Source organism: Culex quinquefasciatus, chromosome 2 (genome assembly GCF_015732765.1).
Source record: "Culex quinquefasciatus strain JHB chromosome 2, VPISU_Cqui_1.0_pri_paternal, whole genome shotgun sequence".
Classification (NCBI taxonomy): Eukaryota; Metazoa; Arthropoda; class Insecta; order Diptera; family Culicidae; genus Culex; species Culex quinquefasciatus.
In genome coordinates this window covers 97,471,020-97,498,828 of record NC_051862.1, presented here as the reverse complement: position 1 = coordinate 97,498,828, position 27,809 = coordinate 97,471,020, and the positions used below count along the sequence as shown (strand labels likewise).

The following is a 27,809-nucleotide window of genomic DNA, read 5'->3' as shown; positions in this document are numbered from 1 at the left end:
TTCGCAATAAAATCAAAAAGATTAGGCAGATGATAAATAGACTTGATATTACTAGTACATTAAGGAAAATTATATTTTTAAGGAAAAAAAAGAACAAAGTTTGTTACAACAGTATCAATTGATAAAAAAGAGTGGAAAAGCTTTGAGAGATAAGGTAATCAAAAGTGAGTAAAATTAAAATCAAATTATGGATATTAAATAGAAGAATCAGTGAAGAAGTGACAATCAGTAGAGCAAAAAAAAATGAGATAGGTGGTAGCTGAGAATGAAGAGAAGAGAAACCCCGTTGTGCGATATTCAGCAGCAGTTGACTCAACATACTGCGAATCAAAACAATACCGTCTACAATCACAAAATACGTCCCTTTCCCACATTGCCGCGCCCCTTTCTTTCAGCCGTCTCGACTCTGACCCGCGGTGATCAAAGGTTTACCAGAAAGAAGGGAAATAATAATATCAATACTCTTTGGGTTTACGATCCGTTTCCACAGGCCACCAGCTAGGTCATCATGAAAACCAAGCCAACGTGGAGGTAAGAAAATAGGACACTTGCAAGGAACCAGAGCTATACTGTTCTGATCAAGATAATTCGGATGATCTAACAGAACTACGGATGTAGTTAGTTGCGTCCTTCCAGGATGTTCCTTACCTGGACTTCAACCGAAGAGCACGCAACAAGATCAGTGCCATTGCATGCTCTTAGGTATCAATCCTTGGCCTGCAAGATAAATCTGTTCAAGATGGATACAAATTCAAACGAGGGATTGAATCGGAGAATTAACTAAACAAAATAATTAAGCGAAAATATTAACGGATTTTAGAACGGATTTTAGAAGTTTTTCTATGATGTCAGGTCGGGCCCAACTGGTTTAGTTGATTTTTGAAGATATTTAATAAGTCGCTCAAGTCGAAAAATCCAAATCTCTCTTGAGGCATGCACCGCAGTTAATGACCAAGAAAGATTAACAACCAATTAATTATTTAAAAAAAAACATATTTTTATTGCAGCTTTATTTTTAACAGTTTTTCTTTTACTACGCTTTCTATATTAAGCAAATATTTTAACCGAACCAGCGTCCTCTTGGCCTCATCTAAACTGTTTTTTACAAAGTGCTCCTGCAACTCCCCGTACAACCGGTCGATATCCGTTTTCAAGCTTACGGCGAGTTCATCCAGCTCAGCCACGCTTTCGGCTTCCTCCACCGATTCGTTCCGTTCCATCATATCCAGCAAAAAATCCCCGTCCACGCTGGTGTTGTCTTCCGCGATCTCCACTCCACTCTGCTGCAGAAGATACTTTCCGCGTTCGATGGGCACGTTCAGGGTCTTGTACGCCTTGTTCACAAGTGAACTCCACTCTAGCGAGTAATTTTTTTCCGCTTCCGGCCGCTGGCTAAACTTATCCGGATGCAGTACCGCTTGCAGCTGCCGGAAGTTTGATGTTAATTTGGTGGGGTTCAGGTCGAAGGAACAAGGCATGTCAAGTAATTGGAAGTAGTTCTGAAAGTTTGATTTATTTTAGTGAATAAAAGCCATTTTTGAAGAAGTATACAAATGATACCTCTTGTTCAACTTTTTGCAGCGAACCGCAGGAGGCGCAGAAAAATTTATCCGTCTTCAACAGAGGCTTGTTGCAACTCCAGCAAACGCCAGTAGTTGAACAGTAGGCTCTTGCATTCCACTGGTTCCGGGACAGCTGGTGCGCCATGTTTGCAATCCGTGATCGTAGCATCCTGCCGGCTCTTTAAATTCCCGTTAATGCACCACAACAAAAATAACTTACATCACAACAGAGAAGGGAAAAAAACATCGCACAAAACAGCTGATTCAGCGTTGATATACATTTTTGTAGAATGGTTCAAATGAACAGTATAATTTACTCATTTTAAAGTTCTGATTTACAGCTTTTTTACAGTTTATTTTTCGTTATTTTAATAAAAAATCAAGAAAATATAATACTTTCTACGCATCATAGGAATGACCCAAATCATAGCAAATTTCTGTTAAATGTTAAAAGTCGTAGAAACTGGCATTGGCATCAACATCACCATTTTTTCATCGATTTCGTTCAGCCCCATTCACACTTTTCAACAGCAGGCTCTGTCAATTTTGACAGTTCATTCACGCACGAGAAAAATCTGCTTCAAAATTTTGCTGCAAAGATTTTCCAGTGATTTTTGAATAAAAGAAAATACCTCTATTCACCATTTAAAATGGCTCCAAAAAAGGGTGGCTTTATGTCATTCTTCAAGGATATCTACAACGACGAGTTCAAGTGGTAATTACTCAAATTTCGTCTAACCTAATTCTGTCATAACTTTCCGCTTATCGCACACATTCACTTCCTTCCAGGTCCCTCGTGAAGAGCGCATCGTTATTCATTGTAGGAGTTCGAGTTGCGAAGGAGTGCGTCGGTCTGGAGCTGATGCCGGCCATTCCACATTAAGTGCATTGTTGAAATTGAGCCATTTTAGTTGATAGATTGCCCCAATTGGAAGGAATGAAATAAAATTGTTCTTTAGTGGTACCTCCTTGCGCCTACTGCGTTGTTGTTCTCAAAATGGACCGTACAACATCAATATCACTGCTTTTGCTCTCTTTTGTGGGTGGTTTCGTCCATTGTGAACGCCCTAATTTTGTAATCATCGTGTCCGATGATCAGGATATTATGCTGAAAGGAATGGTTTGTTTCCCTTGTCGCCTCTGTGTGGCACTTTTATAAAGGTTTTGTAACTTACAGAATCCGATGGCTAAAACGCAACAACTGGTAGCAAATCGTGGAGCTACTTTCGTGAACGCTGTGAGTAAAAACTAGCTTTTTATTGGCACTAATAGCTGTTTTACTGCTAAGACTTACGCTCAATTGCAAATCAGCAGGCCATGGTTTGATGCGTGCGTTCAAATCGATGGCACTGTAAAAAAAATCTTTCTCAAGATGATGACAAATTTACTACAAAATTCATGTCAATCTTTTGATATTCCACTTTTAGTTCACCACCTCGCCAATTTGTTGTCCGTCGAGGAGTGCCCTACTGTCGGGTCAGTACGCGCACAATACAAAAACCTTCAACAACTCCGAGAGCGGTGGCTGTTATGGAACGCATTGGCGCGAAAAAGTGGAACCGGAAACGGTTGCCGCTCTGCTGGAGAGATCTGGCTACAGTACGTTCTACGCTGGAAAATATCTGAACGAATATCATTCTGACCGGGTGCCATCTGGTTGGACGCAGTGGTACGGACTGCATGGAAATTCCAGATATTACAATTACACCTTGAACGAAAATGGGCAGATTAGATTTTACCAAGACGAATATTTAACTGACCTTTTGGTAAGTAAAACTGTCGAATCAAGTCGTTAACTTGAGTAACACACATCAACATATGAAATATGTGGCACATGTGGCGCTCTCAAAAACAGAATGTAAGTACAAAGGGCAATAGTAGAAATCCTTCGTTTAAACGCTTTTCAGAAAACTCGTACCCTGGAGTTTATCACTTCAATCGACGCTACCAAAACGCCATTTTTTGCCATGGTAGCTCCGCCAGCTCCTCATGCTCCATTCACCGCTGCCGACAGGCACCAGCAACTCTTCCCAGATGTTGAAGCGTTGAAAACTAAAAATTTCAACCTCCCATGTGGTCCACTAGGTACTTCGTCCACCAACTATCCCATTCAAAACCATGCTTAATCGTTCACTTCCAGAAAAGCACTGGCTCCTGACGATGCCACCGTCTCCACTGTCAAAAAAAACTCTCACCTATTTGGACACCATCTATCGAAACCGGTGGCGCTCTCTAATGGCCGTTGACGAACTCGTCGAGGCCGTCATCTCTTTGCTCGAATCCAAGAATCTCCTCAACAACACGTACATCTTCTACACCTCGGACAACGGCTACCATATTGGCCAGTTCAGCCTGCCGTACGACAAGCGCCAACCGTACGAAACCGACGTCCGGGTTCCGTTCCTCGTGGCAGGTCCTAAGATCGCTTCGAAAAGCTTGGTCAACTCTCCGGTGGCGTTGATCGATATTGCGCCAACGATAGCGGAGCTGGCCAAGCTGGAACCGTCCACTTCGATGGACGGGGAATCTATTCTATCGAAGCTACATCACGACGGCATCGAAGAGCGCCAACTTTTAATCGAATACTGGGGCGAAGGCAGCGAGGAAACGTACAATCCAGATTGTCCGTGGCAGGCAAAGGACCGGCTGTCGCTTTGTTCCGTGGACGCTGAGTGCCACTGCCAAGACTCGTGGAACAACACTTACAGCTGTGTTAGACACATGGCTAACGATCTGGACCTGATCTACTGTCGGTTTAAAGATCGCGAAGTAACCCATTCGTGGTTGTAATCACTTACATTTCGTCTATAATGCTACTTGGTTTATTTACAGAACTTTGCTGAAGCCTACGACCTGTCCGAGGATTTGTACCAGATGAAGAACGTTGCGTTTGAAATGTTACCATCGGTGCGGGCCAAATACGACCTTGCAATAGTAAATTTAACTGAGTGTGTTGGCGAAACGTGTAAAAGAATTTATTAATACAGTAGTTGTTCGGTAACTGGGTGTTGTTTAACTGGGCTGCTTTTTAACTGGGCGCTCGATAACTGGGCCGTAGCCCAGTTAAAAAGCAGACAAACGTCAAAAAACCAAAACAAACCGAAATGACCGAGGGGTTAATGGATGCAAAAATTATGTTCTGTAAATAAAACAATTTTTTTCAAACTTTTATGTAATTTCAAGTAACAATTAAAGGAATATGAAAAGCAAGCATTGTAAATTAATTTGATTAACTTTTTTTTATGCATCGGTGGTCCCCTCGTTATTTTTCGTTCAGCCCAGTTAGCGAGCAGCATTCGGTGACTGGGCTACGTTTTCAGCCCAGTTATCGAACAAGTACAGTATCAGCGAATAAAACCGAGATTGGAAGTACAAACTTACAAAATTATTTTTTTTTTTTTAATTCAAATTCATTTACGAAACGACCACAGACTCTGAGACGGAAACCAATATTTTTTCGAATAAGTATTTTTAGAATAAGTAATCGAGAAATCGCAGGCCAAGGGTGAATGATGCTGATGATATAGCCGATTCAGAGAAAAAAGTCCGCACTCTGCTAAGAAATCCAGGGTTGACTTGAGACAATTTTCTCTGAAATGGCAGTACTGTACTTGTTCGATAACTGGGCTGAAAACGTAGCCCAGTCACCGAATGCTGCTCGCTAACTGGGCTGAACGAAAAATAACGAGGGGACCACCGATGCATAAAAAAAAGTTAATCAAATTAATTTACAATGCTTGCTTTTCATATTCCTTTAATTGTTACTTGAAATTACATAAAAGTTTGAAAAAAATTGTTTTATTTACAGAACATAATTTTTGCATCCATTAACCCCTCGGTCATTTCGGTTTGTTTTGGTTTTTTTGACGTTTGTCTGCTTTTTAACTGGGCTACGGCCCAGACTCCTACACCTGGAATGACTTAACGGCCTAACAACCAAGGCCGGGACCGACATTTTACTTCCTCATCCGATGGAAGGTTGCAGCAGATGGGAATCGAACCCAGAATCATCCGCTTACAAAGCGGACAGCGTAACCATTCGGCCACGCACTGCCAAGTTTGGCAAACTGTGAAACACAATAAGTGCGAGTTTTTTTGTTTGTTTGCCATAGTCCAATAGGCCCCCAAAACCAAAGCTAAAAACTCGATTCGCCACCTACATTCGAGTAGGAGAACTTTGGTGCAAGGTTACGTTTACGTTTTTGCACGATAAGTGCAAAGGCGAGTGAAAACTATTTAAAGGTTTTTTAAAAGAAAATTGATCTTTTGGAATAAAATAAAGTTAACAGGAGGTAAGAAATAAAAACTTCTATCGATTGACTTTTGATTTTTTTGCTAAGTTGCCTTTTTCATTGAAAATTCTGAGATCCGGATTGAAAACGCGAGAATGAGGTTAGATTGCAAATTTTGAAAATCATTCCAATTACCATTTTTCAAGCAGAGCTTTGCTTTTATGGTAGAAGTGACTTTAAAAAATATTTGTCCACTTGAATAATCTACATTCCCAATTGATTAGTTAGGTTTTGGTTGACTAAAACATTCCATTATTTTGAATCAGATAATGAACAGGTTAAATCGGCAATCACAAGAATATTTTCGTTTATATCAATTAAGCTATTTATTTCTTACCGTCAGTGGGGGTGACATTGGGTCTGGGGGTGAGATTGGGTCAAAGTGATTTTTTACGGATTTTACCATTTCTCTGGTTCTTCTCAATGAAAATGAATTCTTTTGAAAGAGTTGTGTAGGGGACATCTTAAGATGACTCCGCTGAAAAAATATCGTTCCTAGAACAAATCCTGTTATTTTGGCAGATGTCTAAATTTGGGGTAAGTTTTTTGCCAAAAATGACCTCTCGAAAAATCATTTTTCTAATATTTTTGTTAGAATTGCTCGAAAACTACCCAAATGTTTGAAAATCTCCACTTCAAACATTGTAGCGTGTCAATACGATTCCCTCGAACAAGAAACACTGTTGCATGACTTGTTTTTGCCATATCGTTGTATTTGAGCATCATTTTAGTTTCATTTGACCCAATGACACCCCCTCTAAGGGGTGAGATTGGGTCAATTTTCAAACAATTGGCATTTAAGGTAGTGTTCATCAAAATCCACCATATTTTGGGAAAATGTTAGTAAACTATCTAAGAACAAATCTACGTTGAAAGATTTTCAATGTTATTTAAATTGTTTTTGTTATTAAGAAAATACGAGAGGTGTATCGTTTTTTGACCCATAGTCACCCCCACTGACGGTACCTGAAAATGGTATAATTTGCTATAAATGTCGATTTCATGATGAAATAAAACAATTTCAAATTTCAAACCAACTTACTCGCTGTAGGTTATAATTAAAACATCACCCCAAGTTTCAGCGCCCTCTAGTGGGGGATAATTTTGACGTTTGATTGCCTATACCTCCTTAAAGCTTCAAAGTATAGGCAAATGATAAACATTACTGATACGTAGACACATTAAGGGAAATTATTTTGTTAATGAAAACACCCAGTTTGTTTTACTACCTTAACAAAGGTATGTAGTATTAATTGGTAACATAATCAAATGATGGATAATAAGTAAAGCCGTATTTGAAAATCAGTACTGTAGGGTCTGATCCGCTGAGTGTCATGCCCCTTGGCAGATAAGCTGAGAGAGAACAGCGTGTGGGGAAAAACCGAAGAGAAAGAGTTAGTTGAGTGGTAGCTGTGAACGAGGACGGTGCTGGCGGCGATGGTGATTGAGTGTGCGGCATTCCGGACATGTGGTCAGAGGGCGGTCGGGAGGATGATCGGCAGCCTGCGAGCTGCGTCCGGAATGGCGAGGACCCCACAAAGTTGGCGACGAGGATTAACTAGAGGTATTTAAAGTACAAGTGCTAAGTCGGGCCATGGTTTTGAAGCCGCCTATGGTGGCGTTATTTTCAAGTGATATATAAAAAAAAAAAGAAACAGTAAGGGAGGAGGAGGAGTAACGGTCTCTCTCTCTCTCCTTTATCGAGTTATTTTCGTTCGCACGTATTGCGTGTGCGTGCATTAGGGGAAGTGAGCTTGGATTTTGTCGGCAAGCAGCAAAGGCAAATCGTGCGCTGGTGTGCGTATGCGAAACGTCATAAAGCTGTTTGTTTTTGTAAAGTTGAAAGAAGGTGTTGAACTTGATGATGGTAGTGGTGCCTTGGTTGGTTGTGTTTTTGGATTCACAACGAATTGTTTACATTTTTCTGACACACACACATGGGAAAGTCAAAGTTTTATCAACAGAGAAAAATATTTTTTTGACGTAGAACTGCGTTTGCTTCATTGTATGATTATTATGTTGACGTAGATATGCGAGTAGTTTAACGCAGGATGACAATGATTTCGACTTAGATTTTTAATTGTTTTACGGAAGACTACTTTGATTTTTACATAGAGTTTCAATTGTTTATCGTAGGACTACAAACATTTTGACGCAGAACTATGTTTTATTTTGACGTAGGACCAAAATAGGTTATCCTGAAATTTGGGTTGCGGTACTAGTTAAAGCAGCAAAAAGACGAGCTTACACGCGGAGCGTGGAGGGATGGTTTACTTTATTCCGGGTTTAGACAGTCGTTGGTAAGTCAGGCACCAAGATAATGTCCCTGTAACATTGGTTGCAGGTGGTGAACAGAAAGCTGTTCACGGGTGGAATGTTCACGGGTAAATGTCCCTGTAGTTGAACAGGTGGTGAACATGTAGTTGTTCACGGGTAAATGTCCCTGTAGTTGAACAGGTGGTGAACATGTAGTTGTTCACGGGTAAATGTCCCTGTAGTTGAACAGGTGGTGAACATGTAGTTGCTCACGGGTAAATGTCCCTGTAGTTGAACAGGTGGTGAACATGTAGTTGTTCACGGGTAAATGTCCCTGTGGTTGAACAGGTGGTGAACATGTAGTTGTTCACGGGTAAATGTCCCTGTAGTTGAACAGGTGGTGAACATGTAGTTGTTCACGGGTAAAGTGTTCAGTTGTCTAGCTGTTCACGAATCGTAATGAGTTGTCCCTATAATTATTATAGGTGGTGAACAAATGGTTGTTCACGGGTAAAGTCGAGGGGGATGACACTTCGCGATTTGATCAAAATCGTGCCAAATCGCACCAAATTCCTTCATCCTTGCCCATCTTTCCTTCATCGCGGTCTTTTTTGCTCATCGCGCCCAAATCGCGCCAGATCGCGCTCATCGTGTACATCGTGCACAGATCGTGCTCGAATGAAATTTTTCAATCAAGCAGTCAGGGTTGCCATAAAATAATCGTTCCAGCAGTTTTCCATGAAACTGGTCGCACTGCTATGTTTGTTTTTAGTGTTTCGAGCAGTCCGAAAAGGTAAATAAACAAATCAAATATTAAAACTTTCTTCGTTTTTTTTGAGACGGATTGCGGCCGCTTCCTGTGCAGAATCTTTTTTCTTGCGACCCGGAATCGGAAAAAGTTTTAGGCCGGGGGGCTTGGACGCGTTGTTGGCACCACCATCTTGCGAGCGATCCCACGCGCTGGTCAGCGTGTTGGCAAGCAAAGGGCAAAAAGAAGAAAAAAGTCACGACGGTTCTGGAGTACCGTGACCAAGGTCTGGTTCGCCCAAAGGTACTGATCGTGGTCCCGTTTCGCAGCGCGGCTATGAAGATTGTCGACACGAACCAGCGCCTCTTTACCGGGGACGATCCCAAGCTTGTGACTAACTACAAACGCTTCCAGTCCGAGTACGGCGGCGAAACGCTGGCCTTCCCGAAGGTCAACCCCAAGCCGGAGGACTACTAGCGGACATTCGCGGGAAGCACCGACGACAACTTCCGGATCGGCATCTCGTTCAGCAAAAGTTCGATGAAGCTGTACACAAAGTACTACAATTCGGACTTGATTCTTGCCTCTCCGCTGGGACTCCGGATGACCATCGGCGCCGAGGGCGAATCCGAGCGGGACTTTGACTTCCTCTCATCCATCGAACTCCTTATCCTAAACCAAGCGGAGATCCGTCTCGCCCAGAACTGGACCACGTGCTGCACCTGATGGACCACCTTCACCTGCAACCCCAATCAACCGAACACACCGACTTCTCCCACGTCCGCTACAAGTGCCTCAACGGATGGTCTCGCTTCTACCGACAAACCCTCCTCCTTTCCTCCCACGACCTGCCCGAATTCCGCTCCATCTTCAACAACAAATGCGCCAACTACCACGGCAAGGCCCGCGTCGCCAACCCCGTCAAAACCGGCTCAATCCGGCACGCCATCGTCCCCCTTCTCCAAACCTTCCGCCGCATCGAGGTGCCCTCCCTCGAGGCGTCCTACGACGCCAAGTTCGCCCACTTCACCACCGTCCTCCTGCCCCAGCTCCGCTCCGTCACGATGGCCCGCACCCTCATCTCATCCCGTCCTACTTCAACTACGTCCGGCTACCAACTGCCTCAGTAACATTGTCCTGGTCGATCCAGTCACAACCCTCGACGCCAATGGCAACGAGCGCCAACGGTAGAGAATCATCGCAGACGCACACTTGCGCACGGAGGTGTTGCCAACCATTCCGAGGCTATACTCGGCCAGCTTGACCAGGTCTCCGAGCTTGACGCCACCGGCCGCGGTCATTACGATGCGGGGGGCCTTGTAGTGCGTATTGATGAAAACCTGCAAGTCGGCCATGCCCATCGATTGGATGTTCTTGGTCGACCGGAGAATCACTGACGAACTGACGTGCCACCACTGTCGTCAGTGGGAAAATGGTGTTTCCAAGCGGAATTCCCTGGTAGGCGGTCGCTTGCAGACGGTCCAATACTACTTTATGCAGGTTGCTCTCGACCTCCTGCATCTCATGCAGAATCACATTCCGCGCGCTCGGTTTCAGACTCACGCAGCTTTGAATTTTGAATGATGTCGGACAGAACCTGCCCCGCTTTCGTTACATCCTTGGAAAGACATTTTTTGTAGAAGACGTTCTGCTCACGAGACGTGAACGCGTTCAAGTGTTCTACACCTCTAGTTCCAAGTCAGTCTGGGAACGCTTAGCCTTACCCTTGAACGCCATGTGCTCTAGGAAGTGCGCGACGCCATCCGGCATCGACCCACAGCAGAACGGTGGCAGTCTGCGAGCCGGAATCCTCACTGACCACACGCAGTACACTATCCAGCTGGGTCACCCCTTTGAATCATTGACCAGCGCTGCCCGGAAGTCAGCCTCATTCGACGATGCTGGGCAGGTACTGGGAGCCGCGACCGTTCACCAGCAGGCTGCCTGACAATTTTAGCAACGATTTCATTTCCGGTGGTTAGAAGTTTTTCTCGCGATCGTCGTATCACGCGGACTTCTGGAAGTGGTGAAGAGAGAAAACTGGGTCGTGTTTCACGACGAGTTTTTGGGTTAAAGATTAGGATTTTAGATGGAGATTGGGCCAAGACTGATCAGCCGATCTTTCCGGACCTGGTTGTTGCAACGCTAGCGAGTCATCAAATGTGCGCGGTTTCCCCTGGAGTATCAACCTGACTATTTCCGGAATGGACAATTCGAACTAGGTGATGGAGACGTTGAGAAGATGCCGGAAGAAGGTACGGAAAGCTTCACAAAGGAAGTCACCTAATTGTATAATTGTAATACAACGATAAACAAAGTAAATGAAAAAATGCGTTAATTTGTATTCAAAAAATTCTTTATTGAAATTGCATTTAAACAAAATTAAATGCGAAATTGTGCAGTCTCTAACAATTGTTTAGGTCCCTGAGCCCTGTTTCCCCGAATTGGTTTAGGGGCAGGGGGGGCAGAATGGTCCGCCTAATTAAAATGCGCCAAAAACCATAGAGAAACATGAAAACTTATGAATTCAGTGTAGTAGGCTTATGCTTTGGGATGTTCCCTTCAATGTTATATACTTGGTTGATGAAATTTTTTATCTTAAAACTGTTTTTGAGCCACTTAAAAAAAAAAGTTTTTTCGACTTTTTTTCCAGGGTGCGGGGCAGAATGGGCCACCCTGCGGGGCAGAATGGGCCACCTTAGAAAACAAGCCAATTTGTCTAATACAACGTTGAAGGGAGATAAGAAATGACTTAAGGTACCTTTCTAACATAGTTTCCATGAAGTTAGACCACTTTAATAAAAATAGTCACTTACCAAAACAAAGATTTTTGAAAATAGTGTTAATATGTTGAAAAAGGACACTATTTTTACAAATAATCATCAAAACAACTAAAAAATCATCTAATGTTGCATTAAACATGATTTGTGAAGCTACCAGGAGTGAAATAATCCAATTAGCTCGATTTTCGTAACTTTTGATTGTTTTTATAAGGCAGAAAAAGGGTGGTCCATTCTGCCCCCAAGTGGATTTTAATTTAACACTTCCACCACCAAGTCTCTAAATGATTTTAAGGTTCCGTTGTTGTTTGTATACCTTGGTAGTAACATCTAGTAACGTTATAAGCATTGAGCAAACTTTTTCAAAAAATCCAACTTTTCAGAAAGCTTATTTAAGAACCTCGAAATAAACAACATTTGCGTGGTTTTTCAATAAATTTACATTTTTGCTCGAAATTCGAAAAATATAATGAATTCAAACGTCGTTTTCGGTATGGTGACGTTATTTTAAGTCCTTTACAAGACCCTTGCCTTACAATTGGTCTAAATCCATTCTAAAGCCCAAAACCAAAGGTGGCCCATTCTGCCCCCCCTGCCCCTATGTACAATTCACTTCCGGTCAATATAGGGAACATTTAGCGTTCGGAATTCAGACAGTTCAGAGTCCAAAACCTCCAGAACCAAATTCGCAGTATTCCTACGTCCGGCTAGATATTGCTTGAAATTCAACACGAAATGGAATACCATCTTCCTTCCTTCGAACCACAGAATAGCTGCAAACTGCTGGCACGCATTCGCTGGATTGAGTCACTGACGGCCAGATCCGATATTCTATCCCGCACATGAAGTGCCAAGTGTTGCTATCCCAGCACACCTCCAAGATACCGTGGGTCCCTTGTTGTGCAACAGCCGGCCACTCTGCATGATCGTGAAGCGTGATGTGAACGCACTTGTCGAAGCTGCCGGACGCCAGTAACTTGCTGTCCAAGCTGAACGTCACCGAGTTAACCGGCTCGGTGTGATTCGTTATCGAGATTGACTGTCGAGTCGCACGAAGCGGACACCAGGACCAAATGCATTAATCGGTTATTAGTGCTGGAGCCGGTCAAGGACCGTTTAATCTTGCAGATCTCCTTTAAATGGACCTGGAAAGAATCAAAATTTGACTTGCTAGAATTTAAAAATTACATCAAAGATTAGTTAAAAAAAACTCACAAGCAAAAGTCCAATGTGTCCAAGTACGATACCAGCAGCTGCCCCTGGAGATCCCACTTGATGACGTTGACCTGGGGAGGCATAACCTCCGTACGAACCGTGTGTCCCTGGAACGAATTGATCGGATCATGGTCGTTTTATCCACACGCTTCGGATAAAATATAGTTGTACCGTTTGTTCCAGCAGAGTCGTGCGTGTCCGACGTACGATCCGGAGGCCAGCAGCGTTCCGTTCCAGCGGCGTTGCACTCCATTTCCGCCCTTTTGGCTGAGACTGGAAGTGCTCCTTAGTGGGGTAGATCGCAATCAACAGGTATCTGGCGTAGACGGGCAGATCCAGGTTTTGCACTAATTTTTCGCCAGAGCTGGGTCACGACATCCGGTGGAATCGTGCAGTTCGCAATACTTGTGGAAATACCCGGCGGCAGCAGCAGGTTGATTGTGGTCCGTTTTCCCTGGACGAGGATCGATGCGAGCTTAGCCTTTTTTAAGGTTGACTATTCCGCAATCGTAGTCAAGGGCACGGCCTCAAACTGGACCACCTTCTCTAACTTGTCCAGGATCTGGTCCACTACCACGATGACAGTTTTCTTCAGCTACTGCTACTAAGTTCTCGTGGCGGCCTGCACGGAAGACGGCTTCTCCTCAATCTTTTCAACGAAAACTGATTTGACCTCCTCCACAACTGGCGCGGGAGTAGTGACAGCCTCAGTGGACTTCTACTCTACCTTTTAGACGATCTCTTCAGGTAAACTGCCGCTGGAGGTTTGACCGCAACAACCAGCTTGGATTCTTCCTGCTGCTCCGGTACAATTTCCAGCAGCGAAACCAGCTCCGGGAACTGACTGAGAGAGTTCTGATGGGACATGGAAGCTTCTGCGAACATCGATACCGGGGAGGATCAAGGCATGTAGGGCAGGGGATCGAATTTAATTTGGGATTAACCGTCATTTATGGGCTCAACGGCCACGGCATCCTCGACGACTTCCTGCACAACCTGCGTCGCAGCCACAGGCTCTTTTAAAGGTTTGTTTCCCTCCAGCGAACCCTATACCCTACAGCGACCAGGGCATGGACCTAATCTTTCTTATCCACCTCAACAGACGCAGCAACCACTTCCTCCTTCTTCACGACTTCAGGGGCTGTCGCTTGAGCTGGCGAATCGACGGCGGCTTCATCGCCCTTCACAGGGGGTCACTCCGGCGGCGCTCGCCGTGGCGGCCGCGGTTGGTTCTTCAGGAACTATCTCGCAAAAAAGCACGCCTCCAACAGCCAGTTTGCCACGTGTTTTTTTCCTTTTGTTTTGTTTTGCTATTCCACTGCTCGAATCGAATTTCAGCAAGACCTGTCATTTGGTTGCTGTCAAACTCATTCGAGCAGTAGACAGCTGAAATCGCGCGATTTTTGTACATCGCGCTCACATCGCGATGCAATCGTGCCAGATCGCGCTGATTCTTGGTAATCGTGGCAGATCGCGTTCATCGAAGGTCATCGCAGTTGAATCGCAAGCTCATCTCGGGAGTGTCATCCCCCTCGGGTAAAGTGTTCAGTTGTCTAGCTGTTCACGAATCGTAATGAGTTGTCCCTATAATTATTATAGGTGGTGAACCAAAGGTGGTTCACGGGTAAAGTGTTCAGTTGTCTAGCTGTTCACGAATTGGTTGTAGTTGTCCCTATAATTATTATAGGTGGTGAACAAATGATTGTTCACGGGTAAAGTGTTCAGTTGTCTAGCTGTTCACGAATCGTAATGAGTTGTCCCTATAATTATTATAGGTGGTGAACAAATGGTTGTTCACGGGTAAAGTGTTCAGTTGTCTAGCTGTTCACGAATCGTAATGAGTTGTCCCTATAATTATTATAGGTGGTGAACCAAAGGTTGTTCACGGGTAAAGTGCAGTTGTCTAGCTGTTCACGAATTGGTTGTAGTTGTCCCTATAATTATTATAGGTGGTGAACAAATGGTTGTTCACGGGTAAAGTGTTCAGTTGTCTAGCTGTTCACGAATTAGTTGTAGTTGTCCCTATAATTTTTATAGGTGGTGAACAAATGGTTGTTCACGGGTAAAGTGTTCAGTTGTCTAGCTGTTCACGAATTGGTTGTAGTTGTCCCTATAATTATTATAGGTGGTGAACAAATGATTGTTCACGGGTAAAGTGTTCAGTTGTCTAGCTGTTCACGAATCGTAATGAGTTGTCCCTATAATTATTATAGGTGGTGAACAAATGGTTGTTCACGGGTAAAGTGTTCAGTTGTCTAGCTGTTCACGAATCGTAATGAGTTGTCCCTATAATTATTATAGGTGGTGAACAAATGGTTGTTCACGGGTAAAGTGTTCAGTTGTCTAGCTGTTCACGAATCGTAATGAGTTGTCCCTATAATTATTATAGGTGGTGAACAAATGGTTGTTCACGGGTAAAGTGTTCAGTTGTCTAGCTGTTCACGAATCGTAATGAGTTGTCCCTATAATTATTATAGGTGGTGAACAAAAGGTTGTTCACGGGTAAAGTGCAGTTGTCTAGCTGTTCACGAATTAGTTGTAGTTGTCCCTATAATTTTTATAGGTGGTGAACAAATGGTTGTTCACGGGTAAAGTGTTCAGTTGCCTAGCTGTTCACGAATCGCAATGAGTTGTCCCTATAATTATTATAGGTGGTGAACAAAAGGTTGTTCACGGGTAAAGTGCAGTTGTCTAGCTGTTCACGAATCGTAATGAGTTGTCCCTATAATTATTATAGGTGGTGAACCAAAGGTTGTTCACGGGTAAAGTGCAGTTGTCTAGCTGTTCACGAATTGGTTGTAGTTGTCCCTATAATTATTATAGGTGGTGAACAAATGGTTGTTCACGGGTAAAGTGTTCAGTTGTCTAGCTGTTCACGAATTAGTTGTAGTTGTCCCTATAATTTTTATAGGTGGTGAACAAATGGTTGTTCACGGGTAAAGTGTTCAGTTGTCTAGCTGTTCACGAATTGGTTGTAGTTGTCCCTATGATTATTATAGGTGGTGAACAAATGATTGTTCACGGGTAAAGTGTTCAGTTGTCTAGCTGTTCACGAATCGTAATGAGTTGTCCCTATAATTATTATAGGTGGTGAACAAATGGTTGTTCACGGGTAAAGTGTTCAGTTGTCTAGCTGTTCACGAATCGTAATGAGTTGTCCCTATAATTATTATAGGTGGTGAACAAATGGTTGTTCACGGGTAAAGTGTTCAGTTGTCTAGCTGTTCACGAATCGTAATGAGTTGTCCCTATAATTATTATAGGTGGTGAACAAAAGGTTGTTCACGGGTAAAGTGCAGTTGTCTAGCTGTTCACGAATCGTAATGAGTTGTCCCTATAATTATTATAGGTGGTGAACCAAAGGTTGTTCACGGGTAAAGTGCAGTTGTCTAGCTGTTCACGAATTGGTTGTAGTTGTCCCTATAATTATTATAGGTGGTGAACAAATGGTTGTTCACGGGTAAAGTGTTCAGTTGTCTAGCTGTTCACGAATTAGTTGTAGTTGTCCCTATAATTTTTATAGGTGGTGAACAAATGGTTGTTCACGGGTAAAGTGTTCAGTTGTCTAGCTGTTCACGAATTGGTTGTAGTTGTCCCTATAATTATTATAGGTGGTGAACAAATGATTGTTCACGGGTAAAGTGTTCAGTTGTCTAGCTGTTCACGAATCGTAATGAGTTGTCCCTATAATTATTATAGGTGGTGAACAAATGGTTGTTCACGGGTAAAGTGTTCAGTTGTCTAGCTGTTCACGAATCGTAATGAGTTGTCCCTATAATTATTATAGGTGGTGAACAAATGGTTGTTCACGGGTAAAGTGTTCAGTTGTCTAGCTGTTCACGAATCGTAATGAGTTGTCCCTATAATTATTATAGGTGGTGAACAAATGGTTGTTCACGGGTAAAGTGTTCAGTTGTCTAGCTGTTCACGAATCGTAATGAGTTGTCCCTATAATTATTATAGGTGGTGAACCAAAGGTTGTTCACGGGTAAAGTGCAGTTGTCTAGCTGTTCACGAATTGGTTGTAGTTGTCCCTATAATTATTATAGGTGGTGAACAAATGGTTGTTCACGGGTAAAGTGTTCAGTTGTCTAGCTGTTCACGAATTAGTTGTAGTTGTCCCTATAATTTTTATAGGTGGTGAACAAATGGTTGTTCACGGGTAAAGTGTTCAGTTGTCTAGCTGTTCACGAATTGGTTGTAGTTGTCCCTATGATTATTATAGGTGGTGAACAAATGATTGTTCACGGGTAAAGTGTTCAGTTGTCTAGCTGTTCACGAATCGTAATGAGTTGTCCCTATAATTATTATAGGTGGTGAACAAATGGTTGTTCACGGGTAAAGTGTTCAGTTGTCTAGCTGTTCACGAATCGTAATGAGTTGTCCCTATAATTATTATAGGTGGTGAACAAATGGTTGTTCACGGGTAAAGTGTTCAGTTGTCTAGCTGTTCACGAATCGTAATGAGTTGTCCCTATAATTATTATAGGTGGTGAACAAATGGTTGTTCACGGGTAAAGTGTTCAGTTGTCTAGCTGTTCACGAATCGTAATGAGTTGTCCCTATAATTATTATAGGTGGTGAACCAAAGGTTGTTCACGGGTAAAGTGCAGTTGTCTAGCTGTTCACGAATTGGTTGTAGTTGTCCCTATAATTATTATAGGTGGTGAACAAATGGTTGTTCACGGGTAAAGTGTTCAGTTGTCTAGCTGTTCACGAATTAGTTGTAGTTGTCCCTATAATTTTTATAGGTGGTGAACAAATGGTTGTTCACGGGTAAAGTGTTCAGTTGTCTAGCTGTTCACGAATCGTAATGAGTTGTCCCTATAATTATTATAGGTGGTGAACAAAAGGTTGTTCACGGGTAAAGTGCAGTTGTCTAGCTGTTCACGAATCGTAATGAGTTGTCCCTATAATTATTATAGGTGGTGAACCAAAGGTTGTTCACGGGTAAAGTGCAGTTGTCTAGCTGTTCACGAATTGGTTGTAGTTGTCCCTATAATTATTATAGGTGGTGAACAAATGGTTGTTCACGGGTAAAGTGTTCAGTTGTCTAGCTGTTCACGAATTAGTTGTAGTTGTCCCTATAATTTTTATAGGTGGTGAACAAATGGTTGTTCACGGGTAAAGTGTTCAGTTGTCTAGCTGTTCACGAATTGGTTGTAGTTGTCCCTATGATTATTATAGGTGGTGAACAAATGATTGTTCACGGGTAAAGTGTTCAGTTGTCTAGCTGTTCACGAATCGTAATGAGTTGTCCCTATAATTATTATAGGTGGTGAACAAATGGTTGTTCACGGGTAAAGTGTTCAGTTGTCTAGCTGTTCACGAATCGTAATGAGTTGTCCCTATAATTATTATAGGTGGTGAACCAAAGGTTGTTCACGGGTAAAGTGCAGTTGTCTAGCTGTTCACGAATTGGTTGTAGTTGTCCCTATAATTATTATAGGTGGTGAACAAATGGTTGTTCACGGGTAAAGTGTTCAGTTGTCTAGCTGTTCACGAATTAGTTGTAGTTGTCCCTATAATTTTTATAGGTGGTGAACAAAAGGTTGTTCACGGGTAAAGTGCAGTTGTCTAGCTGTTCACGAATTAGTTGTAGTTGTCCCTATAATTTTTATAGGTGGTGAACAAATGGTTGTTCACGGGTAAAGTGTTCAGTTGTCTAGCTGTTCACGAATCGTAATGAGTTGTCCCTATAATTATTATAGGTGGTGAACAAAAGGTTGTTCACGGGTAAAGTGCAGTTGTCTAGCTGTTCACGAATCGTAATGAGTTGTCCCTATAATTATTATAGGTGGTGAACCAAAGGTTGTTCACGGGTAAAGTGCAGTTGTCTAGCTGTTCACGAATTGGTTGTAGTTGTCCCTATAATTATTATAGGTGGTGAACAAATGGTTGTTCACGGGTAAAGTGTTCAGTTGTCTAGCTGTTCACGAATTAGTTGTAGTTGTCCCTATAATTTTTATAGGTGGTGAACAAATGGTTGTTCACGGGTAAAGTGTTCAGTTGTCTAGCTGTTCACGAATTGGTTGTAGTTGTCCCTATGATTATTATAGGTGGTGAACAAATGATTGTTCACGGGTAAAGTGTTCAGTTGTCTAGCTGTTCACGAATCGTAATGAGTTGTCCCTATAATTATTATAGGTGGTGAACAAATGGTTGTTCACGGGTAAAGTGTTCAGTTGTCTAGCTGTTCACGAATCGTAATGAGTTGTCCCTATAATTATTATAGGTGGTGAACAAATGGTTGTTCACGGGTAAAGTGTTCAGTTGTCTAGCTGTTCACGAATCGTAATGAGTTGTCCCTATAATTATTATAGGTGGTGAACAAAAGGTTGTTCACGGGTAAAGTGCAGTTGTCTAGCTGTTCACGAATCGTAATGAGTTGTCCCTATAATTATTATAGGTGGTGAACCAAAGGTTGTTCACGGGTAAAGTGCAGTTGTCTAGCTGTTCACGAATTGGTTGTAGTTGTCCCTATAATTATTATAGGTGGTGAACAAATGGTTGTTCACGGGTAAAGTGTTCAGTTGTCTAGCTGTTCACGAATTAGTTGTAGTTGTCCCTATAATTTTTATAGGTGGTGAACAAATGGTTGTTCACGGGTAAAGTGTTCAGTTGTCTAGCTGTTCACGAATTGGTTGTAGTTGTCCCTATAATTTTTATAGGTGGTGAACAAATGGTTGTTCACGGGTAAAGTGTTCAGTTGTCTAGCTGTTCACGAATCGTAATGAGTTGTCCCTATAATTATTATAGGTGGTGAACAAATGGTTGTTCACGGGTAAAGTGTTCAGTTGTCTAGCTGTTCACGAATCGTAATGAGTTGTCCCTATAATTATTATAGGTGGTGAACAAATGGTTGTTCACGGGTAAAGTGTTCAGTTGTCTAGCTGTTCACGAATCGTAATGAGTTGTCCCTATAATTATTATAGGTGGTGAACAAATGGTTGTTCACGGGTAAAGTGTTCAGTTGTCTAGCTGTTCACGAATTAGTTGTAGTTGTCCCTATAATTTTTATAGGTGGTGAACAAATGGTTGTTCACGGGTAAAGTGTTCAGTTGTCTAGCTGTTCACGAATCGTAATGAGTTGTCCCTATAATTATTATAGGTGGTGAACAAATGGTTGTTCACGGGTAAAGTGTTCAGTTGTCTAGCTGTTCACGAATCGTAATGAGTTGTCCCTATAATTATTATAGGTGGTGAACAAATGGTTGTTCACGGGTAAAGTGTTCAGTTGTCTAGCTGTTCACGAATCGTAATGAGTTGTCCCTATAATTATTATAGGTGGTGAACAAAAGGTTGTTCACGGGTAAAGTGTTCAGTTGTCTAGCTGTTCACGAATCGTAATGAGTTGTCCCTATAATTATTATAGGTGGTGAACAAATGGTTGTTCACGGGTAAAGTGTTCAGTTGTCTAGCTGTTCACGAATCGTAATGAGTTGTCCCTATAATTATTATAGGTGGTGAACCAAAGGTTGTTCACGGGTAAAGTGCAGTTGTCTAGCTGTTCACGAATTGGTTGTAGTTGTCCCTATAATTATTATAGGTGGTGAACAAATGGTTGTTCACGGGTAAAGTGTTCAGTTGTCTAGCTGTTCACGAATTAGTTGTAGTTGTCCCTATAATTTTTATAGGTGGTGAACAAATGGTTGTTCACGGGTAAAGTGTTCAGTTGTCTAGCTGTTCACGAATCGTAATGAGTTGTCCCTATAATTATTATAGGTGGTGAACAAATGGTTGTTCACGGGTAAAGTGTTCAGTTGTCTAGCTGTTCACGAATCGTAATGAGTTGTCCCTATAATTATTATAGGTGGTGAACCAAAGGTTGTTCACGGGTAAAGTGCAGTTGTCTAGCTGTTCACGAATTGGTTGTAGTTGTCCCTATAATTATTATAGGTGGTGAACAAATGGTTGTTCACGGGTAAAGTGTTCAGTTGTCTAGCTGTTCACGAATTAGTTGTAGTTGTCCCTATAATTTTTATAGGTGGTGAACAAATGGTTGTTCACGGGTAAAGTGTTCAGTTGTCTAGCTGTTCACGAATTGGTTGTAGTTGTCCCTATAATTATTATAGGTGGTGAACAAATGATTGTTCACGGGTAAAGTGTTCAGTTGTCTAGCTGTTCACGAATCGTAATGAGTTGTCCCTATAATTATTATAGGTGGTGAACAAATGGTTGTTCACGGGTAAAGTGTTCAGTTGTCTAGCTGTTCACGAATCGTAATGAGTTGTCCCTATAATTATTATAGGTGGTGAACAAATGGTTGTTCACGGGTAAAGTGTTCAGTTGTCTAGCTGTTCACGAATCGTAATGAGTTGTCCCTATAATTATTATAGGTGGTGAACAAATGGTTGTTCACGGGTAAAGTGTTCAGTTGTCTAGCTGTTCACGAATCGTAATGAGTTGTCCCTATAATTATTATAGGTGGTGAACAAAAGGTTGTTCACGGGTAAAGTGTTCAGTTGTCTAGCTGTTCACGAATCGTAATGAGTTGTCCCTATAATTATTATAGGTGGTGAACAAATGGTTGTTCACGGGTAAAGTGTTCAGTTGTCTAGCTGTTCACGAATCGTAATGAGTTGTCCCTATAATTATTATAGGTGGTGAACAAAAGGTTGTTCACGGGTAAAGTGCAGTTGTCTAGCTGTTCACGAATTAGTTGTAGTTGTCCCTATAATGTTTATAGGTGGTGAACAAATGGTTGTTCACGGGTAAAGTGTTCAGTTGTCTAGCTGTTCACGAATTGGTTGTAGTTGTCCCTATAATTATTATAGGTGGTGAACAAATGATTGTTCACGGGTAAAGTGTTCAGTTGTCTAGCTGTTCACGAATCGTAATGAGTTGTCCCTATAATTATTATAGGTGGTGAACAAATGGTTGTTCACGGGTAAAGTGTTCAGTTGTCTAGCTGTTCACGAATTGGTTGTAGTTGTCCCTATAATTATTATAGGTGGTGAACAAATGGTTGTTCACGGGTAAAGTGTTCAGTTGTCTAGCTGTTCACGAATCGTAATGAGTTGTCCCTATAATTATTATAGGTGGTGAACAAATGGTTGTTCACGGGTAAAGTGTTCAGTTGTCTAGCTGTTCACGAATCGTAATGAGTTGTCCCTATAATTATTATAGGTGGTGAACAAAAGGTTGTTCACGGGTAAAGTGCAGTTGTCTAGCTGTTCACGAATTAGTTGTAGTTGTCCCTATAATTTTTATAGGTGGTGAACAAAAGGTTGTTCACGGGAAAAGTGTTCAGTTGTCTAGCTGTTCACGAATTGGTTGTAGTTGTCTCTATAATTATTATTGGTGGTGAACAAAAGGTTGTTCACGGGAAAAGTGTTCAGTTGTCTAGCTGTTCACGAATTGTTATGTAGTTGTCCCTGTAACTGTTGTTATGGGTGGTGAACAAATGGATTGTTCACGGGTAAGATGTTCAGTTGTCAAGCTGTTCAAGAATTAAATTAGAATTGCTCCTGAAATCATCGTTATAGGTGATGAATATATGGGATGTTCAAGGGTGGAGTATGCAATTGATTGCAAACCGTAATGACTCTTTAAATGGTTTAATGGTGTGTCAGAGGGTTTCTAGAGGAATCGTAACAGCTATTGTAGGTGGTAAATCAGTTTACTCTCCAAGTAGTAAGTTAAAAGAAGGTGTGAATTGTCACAAGAGATGAGCAGAAGTGTTTATTCACGAGTAGTTCTTGGGTTAAAAGTTGGTTTAATCTGTAATTTCTAATGCTTCAACGAATGACATTTGTTACGTTCAATAATTGGTTATATATGTTTTGTTCTAAGATGAAAATGTTAATTCAAGAGAGGATCACTGCCAATGTTCGGAGGTTCGAGAAAAGTGAAGGTCATGTAATTAATGTTTCTAGAATGCCTGGTGTTGATTTGACTAGTGATGTTCACTAGCCAGGGTGAGGGTATTAACTGTAAAACTGACGCTGAGGAGGCTTGTGGATGTCAACTCATGCCTGGCATAGAGATGATTTGTGAATTTTCGCTGTAAGACCAGGAGGAGAAGAGGCTTGTGAATATCCACAGTGTAATCTGATGTAAAGCGTTGAGGTGGATTGTCGATTTTTCTGGAAGGTCTTGTAAAAAGAAGTATGTGGACATTATTCGGCGTTAAATTGTAATCCGGTAAAGGTTGTGTATATCATCGAATCAATGGTTAGGATTTTTGACTGGAAACAAAGTACAGCTGTGTTATATCTAATGATAACAGTTTTAGTCTAACTGAAGATAATGGTTTACATTTTATACGCTAACATATTAAAGATAGAGATTCAACGCAACGGGGGAATAATTCGTTGTTTTCAATATGGTGTAGCGTAAGTGAGCATCAACTGCCAAGTAGATTGTCAAATCAGAAACTGCGCTAGTGACGAGCTCATTTGCATTTCTTTTGTGATATTAACAGATGTTCGATGGAAGTGAAAGGCAGATGTCCTCATCGTTATGTTTATGTTGTTGTTTCGAAGACATGTCTGGACTTAGATAACTTTAATGAATATTTTGAGTAAGAATTAAGTTATAAGAGGATTTTCTAGTAAGGAGGTTATTCGGAAGTGTTCATGTTCATTGTATGGAATGTTATTCAAAGTTGCTAGATATAGGGATTTTTAGATGACATGGTTGAACATTACTTGTAACACTGTTGCACAGGACTTTGTTTAAAAAATGTCTTACTAAAGTTTTCTGAAGTTTTCACTGCTCAGAAGAATAGATAGATGTTGGTACATGGTTGAAGATTTATCGAGAGGTTTCTAAATTATTGACGATGGCACGACACTAGAATAAATGCTATTTTACTGGATAATATAGTAGGCTAACTAAGCATTGGGTGGTAAAAGTGCTGATTGGTTACATAACTGAAGTTTATCAATCACTACTTTATAAAAGGGCATCAAAAAAGTCTGAAACTGTAGTTCTCATTTTAAAGAACTGTTTCTGATTCGGGCATATGTCATATAATTTTGCTTAGATGCATGGTTTAGATTAAATTGATTGATAGTGAGTTTTCTGTCCGATTAAATATTAAATAAATAAATTTTTAGATGTTTCTAAGCATTATAACAATCATAGGAAATTTAGAATTGATTTAATTCTGAATAACAATATCGATGTTTTTGAATTGCAAAACTATATGTTTTGTTGAACTAGATTGGTTTGATAGTTTAAAGTAGTGAACTATGATTGTGAATAATAAGTATGTTTTATTATAAAATCTTAGGAAATTTTCACTTTACTTAGACGAAGTGGCACTCATTTGTCTAACAGTATGCATGCCTGTGACAGGAATTGAGCAATTATAACTGAGGAAATATATTGTGGTTAATATGAGGTGATATTGAATAACTCAATGAAGTTTCAACATAAGACATTTGACATTTGCATTTAATACTGATTCATTGGAATATTGTTTCAACTTTATTTTGTTCGAGGGTTGGATAGGATCTGAACTAGAATTTATTTGTAAACGAATCATTCTTGTGTTGAAGAAGAAATCGAAATCAAGCCCATCGATACAATATTTTACCTTTAAAGCAGGATATAACTGAGATTAAGATCATGGGATGTTTTTCCGTTACGTTGTGTTGGTGTGTTTTGTTATATATTTTCAGACGTTGTGTAAGACGAATATAGTGAATTGCGCAAGGGCCATAACGGATATATATTTTTAAATTTGCTGAGGTAGACGTTCTACTTGGAGAATATATTCCAGTGATATATTTAGTCAAACAAATATAGTTCAAGAGTACATCTTGATGTGATTACCGACATCATCAATATTAAAACAAATAGAGATTCTGTATCCTAGATAAACAAATGTTAAATCAGTAATTTTTAATGTAACATGGCTAAGTTCACAAAAGGTAGAACATAGTAAAAGCGTTTATGTATATGGAAATTGATTATGCATCAACAGATGAAGAAGAATTTATTCAACTTTTGTTGTGTAAGATGTATACATTAGAGTAGCATAACTGATAGGTCACCTTCACGATCTGCATCACATTATTACCATGAATGGGTAAAACAGGTCTCAAGACGATAATATGTATAACAGTAAGCAGTAAGTTAGAGTAGAGTTTCACATATGACAGATACTATTTTATTTTAAAGAAGTTAGAGATTTCTATTGACATTGTTAGGTTTTGCACTAGGTCAACATCATTCAAATAAAACCAAGGGGGGATTGTAGGGTCTGATCCGCTGAGTGTCATGCCCCTTGGCAGATAAGCTGAGAGAGAACAGCGTGTGGGGAAAAACCGAAGAGAAAGAGTTAGTTGAGTGGTAGCTGTGAACGAGGACGGTGCTGGCGGCGATGGTGATTGAGTGTGCGGCATTCCGGACATGTGGTCAGAGGGCGGTCGGGAGGATGTCGGCAGCCTGCGAGCTGCGTCCGGAATGGCGAGGACCCCACAAGTACAACAAAATAATAACAGAAAATAGGTATAGATGGTTGCTGAAAATGGAAAGGAGAGAACCCCCGTTCTGCGATGTTGTCGATGATGATGTTGTCAGTTTAATGCGAACATGGTGCGAATCAAAACAATACCGTCTACATTCACAAATGACTTCCCTTTCCCACATTGGCGCGTCGCGACATAGGCCACCAGCTTGGTAACACCTTGTCATCATGATGACGTCGCCAAACCTGCGTGGAGGTAAAACAAAATGGGACACTTGCAAGAAACCAGAGCAACTGTTTTGTGACCAAGATAAATCTAATGTCGGACGTAGTTGCTTTAAATCCAGGATGTCAAGAATGCGTCAACCAAAGAGAACCTGCATTCGGTATTTGAGTTTAAAGTTTAAAGATCAGGCAACCTTGTCAACAGATTTCGGTACTTGGAGGGATTTAACAATTCAAACTTGTTGTGGCCAATTTGCAGCATTGCTTGGACAGGAAAAATGAAAAAAAGTACCGTAGGTTTTCAAGATTGCTTCATTGAAGTGAGCTTTAATTCATATTCATCCTTCATGAACATGGAACATAACGAAACAATAAAATACCCAAAAACTCATGAATCTCTAATCGTCAAATGCCTCCCAGAAGGCCACCGCCCTCATCTGTTCGAGCTTCTTCTCTGCCAAGTCCAATCCTGCGTTCAGAAACTGTCGATAAATTCTGATCGCAGCGCCAAAGACCTCACCCGGATGATAGTTTTCGGCGTAACGATTCACAAACTGCTGGGCCATGTTGAGCTGGTCCGCATTGTTGATGACCCCCGTTGTGGAATGCGTCGCGGCAGTTATCAACATCAGGTGTCTGTAGGCCGCTTGCGGGAATTCCTTCTTCTTCAGGGCCCAGTTGGTTTTCTTACAAACCGGACAGCGACAGGTGTAGGTGCATTTGTACCCGGGGCACGGTTCCCACCAGGTTGGACCGTAAGACGTCACAATTTGTTCGCCTTTGCGGATCGGTCGGAGCACAATCAGCGTGTACCGGCCATTGCGGGTCGAAAAGAAAACGTTCGGGTCGCACGAATGGTTACAGAGCGCACCCACGAAGGTAAGCATGCTGACGGTAGGTCCATGCATGTGACCGACTCGCTTGTCCATGATGAGAGTGTAACAACTTCGGATGTACTTCAAAAAAGTGTGCAGCATAAAGTCACGCTGGGCTTTGGTCTTGACGATCTGCGAGACCAGTGGGTGCTTCATAAACTGTGCGTAAAATGCAGCGGCACTCACCCGATAAGTGTAGTCTACCTCGGTGATGTGGTGAACTCCGCCCTTCTGCATCACTTTGAACTGCTCAAGCAGATCCTTCTTGCGGAAATCCAACTCGAACGGATTTCCTACGCCTTTTCCTGCCTCTCCGTTGCAATAATCCATCATGGCTTGCACGTCGTCCCCGAACAGGGTCAATCCGTAGAAAAATTGTTTCGGGCCGATCATGGTCGAATAGTCCATTACGTTCCGGAGCTTGTCCGCGATTGCGCATTCGAAGCGATGTGTGAACCGTTCGTTCTCCTGCAAACATTCCTCGCTGCAGTACAACATCGACACGCAACCCGGACAGGGAATCATATTGTAGGTGAGCTTCACGGAACAGTGGCCACAGTTGGAGTATTGCGCATCCAGGGTAGTAAGCGTCAGAACCGCTTTCTCGTTCATGATTACGGCCCCGGCTTGGAAATCCTTCTCGGCGATCAGACCGCGCCCATGCTCATCGTTGTAAACCTTCATAGCGATACCATCGGCCACAAACGGAATCTTGGGGTTTACGTTGACATTAATGGCCATCCGGGAAAAGTGCAACTTCTCCTTTGCTTCGACTTTCTCCCAACAATTGTGCTCCCTGGCCACCAGCTTCGGCATGAGGTGCTCCGGATATTTGTGCCTTTTGGCGAGAGCAATGTTGGCCAGCGCAAACTCGAACTCACCCTGCTCAAAGAAAACGGCGGACCTGGAAATACAAAAAGAAACCCGTTAAAACCCCCATTGAATTTGCCAAAACGACCACACAATCCTTACCGATTCGCATATCCCATCGCCAGCTGATCGGAACCGGCCTCGGCGAAGCAGATGCTCTCGTTGTACTTGAGCAGCGCGTCGTCAAACTTCTTTGCCACGTACAGCCGATTGCCGTCCTGGCGCATCTGGGCGGCCTTCCGGTTGCACTTGCTCTGCTCCGGCACGTCGAGGATTGCCGTCTGCGTGAGGGCATAGTCGCGGTACAGCTCAACGTCCAGGTTGAAACCGAAATCGTCACCAAACTGGGCGAGGAGCTTCAGCATCAGCGTATTGTATCCCCGGCCGACCTTACGGTCGCGGTCACTGTAGAAACTCGTCATGGTTCGAAACGGAACGTGGTGCGTGTGCCGGAAACTGACGGAACAGAAAGCTTCACTTAAAAAAACGCGCCAAATGAACCATCATCAAGATGTAAGCAGTTATTTGCTGTGTTTGTTTCACCAAATATGGACCCTCCTTTCCT

The 27,809-nt window shown here is 42.0% G+C and overlaps 4 protein-coding genes and 1 pseudogene across 6 annotated transcripts; 3 read left to right on the top strand and 2 right to left on the bottom strand.

Moving 5' to 3' along the window:
* Positions 1-972: 972 nt before the first annotated feature.
* On the bottom strand, positions 973-1,864 carry LOC6031523 (iron-sulfur cluster co-chaperone protein HscB). Its single transcript, XM_001842260.2, has 2 exons — positions 1,561-1,864; positions 973-1,499 (listed from the first exon to the last, which is right to left on the bottom strand). Exons 1-2 carry the CDS (start codon positions 1,729-1,731, stop codon positions 999-1,001), a joined length of 672 nt encoding a protein of 223 aa, XP_001842312.2. The 5' UTR covers positions 1,732-1,864; the 3' UTR covers positions 973-998.
* A 236-nt stretch (positions 1,865-2,100) lies between these two features.
* On the top strand, positions 2,101-2,534 carry LOC6031521. Its single transcript, XM_001842259.2, has 2 exons — positions 2,101-2,277; positions 2,352-2,534. Exons 1-2 carry the CDS (start codon positions 2,213-2,215, stop codon positions 2,443-2,445), a joined length of 159 nt encoding a protein of 52 aa, XP_001842311.1. The 5' UTR covers positions 2,101-2,212; the 3' UTR covers positions 2,446-2,534.
* Positions 2,527-4,942, top strand: LOC6031520 (N-acetylglucosamine-6-sulfatase). 3 transcript variants are annotated; one of them, XM_038254094.1, is made up of 7 exons: positions 2,527-2,682; positions 2,740-2,799; positions 2,990-3,328; positions 3,470-3,647; positions 3,703-4,331; positions 4,395-4,544; positions 4,905-4,942. In XM_038254094.1, exons 1-6 carry the CDS (start codon positions 2,560-2,562, stop codon positions 4,542-4,544), a joined length of 1,479 nt encoding a protein of 492 aa, XP_038110022.1. In that variant the 5' UTR covers positions 2,527-2,559; the 3' UTR covers positions 4,905-4,942. The 3 variants fall into 3 exon arrangements, with proteins under 3 accessions (XP_038110022.1, XP_038110021.1, XP_001842310.2); XM_038254093.1 differs by having other exon boundaries at positions 4,395-4,548; XM_001842258.2 differs by lacking the exon at positions 4,905-4,942 and having other exon boundaries at positions 4,395-4,563.
* Positions 4,943-8,848: 3,906 nt separating this feature from the next.
* LOC119766115 lies at positions 8,849-10,309 on the top strand (annotated as a pseudogene).
* A 15,543-nt stretch (positions 10,310-25,852) lies between these two features.
* Positions 25,853-27,765, bottom strand: LOC6031519. Its single transcript, XM_001842257.2, has 2 exons — positions 27,347-27,765; positions 25,853-27,278 (listed from the first exon to the last, which is right to left on the bottom strand). The coding sequence occupies exons 1-2, from the start codon at positions 27,664-27,666 to the stop codon at positions 25,898-25,900; spliced, it is 1,701 nt and encodes a 566-aa protein (XP_001842309.2). The 5' UTR covers positions 27,667-27,765; the 3' UTR covers positions 25,853-25,897.
* Positions 27,766-27,809: the final 44 nt, after the last annotated feature.

Bases quoted from the DNA above. Each gene is read 5' to 3' on its own strand.
- LOC6031519 (XM_001842257.2), bottom strand. From the start codon at position 27,666: ATGACGAGTTTCTACAGTGACCGCGACCGTAAGGTCGGCCGGGGATAC. The intron at 27,279-27,346 runs GTAAGGATTGTG...TTGTATTTCCAG, and splicing joins GCGATGGGATATGCGAATCG to GTCCGCCGTTTTCTTTGAGC.
- LOC6031521 (XM_001842259.2), top strand. From the start codon at position 2,213: ATGGCTCCAAAAAAGGGTGGCTTTATGTCATTCTTCAAGGATATCTAC. The intron at 2,278-2,351 runs GTAATTACTCAA...ACTTCCTTCCAG, and splicing joins TACAACGACGAGTTCAAGTG to GTCCCTCGTGAAGAGCGCAT.
- LOC6031523 (XM_001842260.2), bottom strand. From the start codon at position 1,731: ATGCTACGATCACGGATTGCAAACATGGCGCACCAGCTGTCCCGGAAC. The intron at 1,500-1,560 runs GTATCATTTGTA...TCAAACTTTCAG, and splicing joins TGCAAAAAGTTGAACAAGAG to AACTACTTCCAATTACTTGA.
- LOC6031520 (XM_038254094.1), top strand. From the start codon at position 2,560: ATGGACCGTACAACATCAATATCACTGCTTTTGCTCTCTTTTGTGGGT. The intron at 2,800-2,989 runs GTGAGTAAAAAC...TTCCACTTTTAG, and splicing joins GAGCTACTTTCGTGAACGCT to TTCACCACCTCGCCAATTTG. The intron at 3,648-3,702 runs GTACTTCGTCCA...GTTCACTTCCAG, and splicing joins CCTCCCATGTGGTCCACTAG to AAAAGCACTGGCTCCTGACG.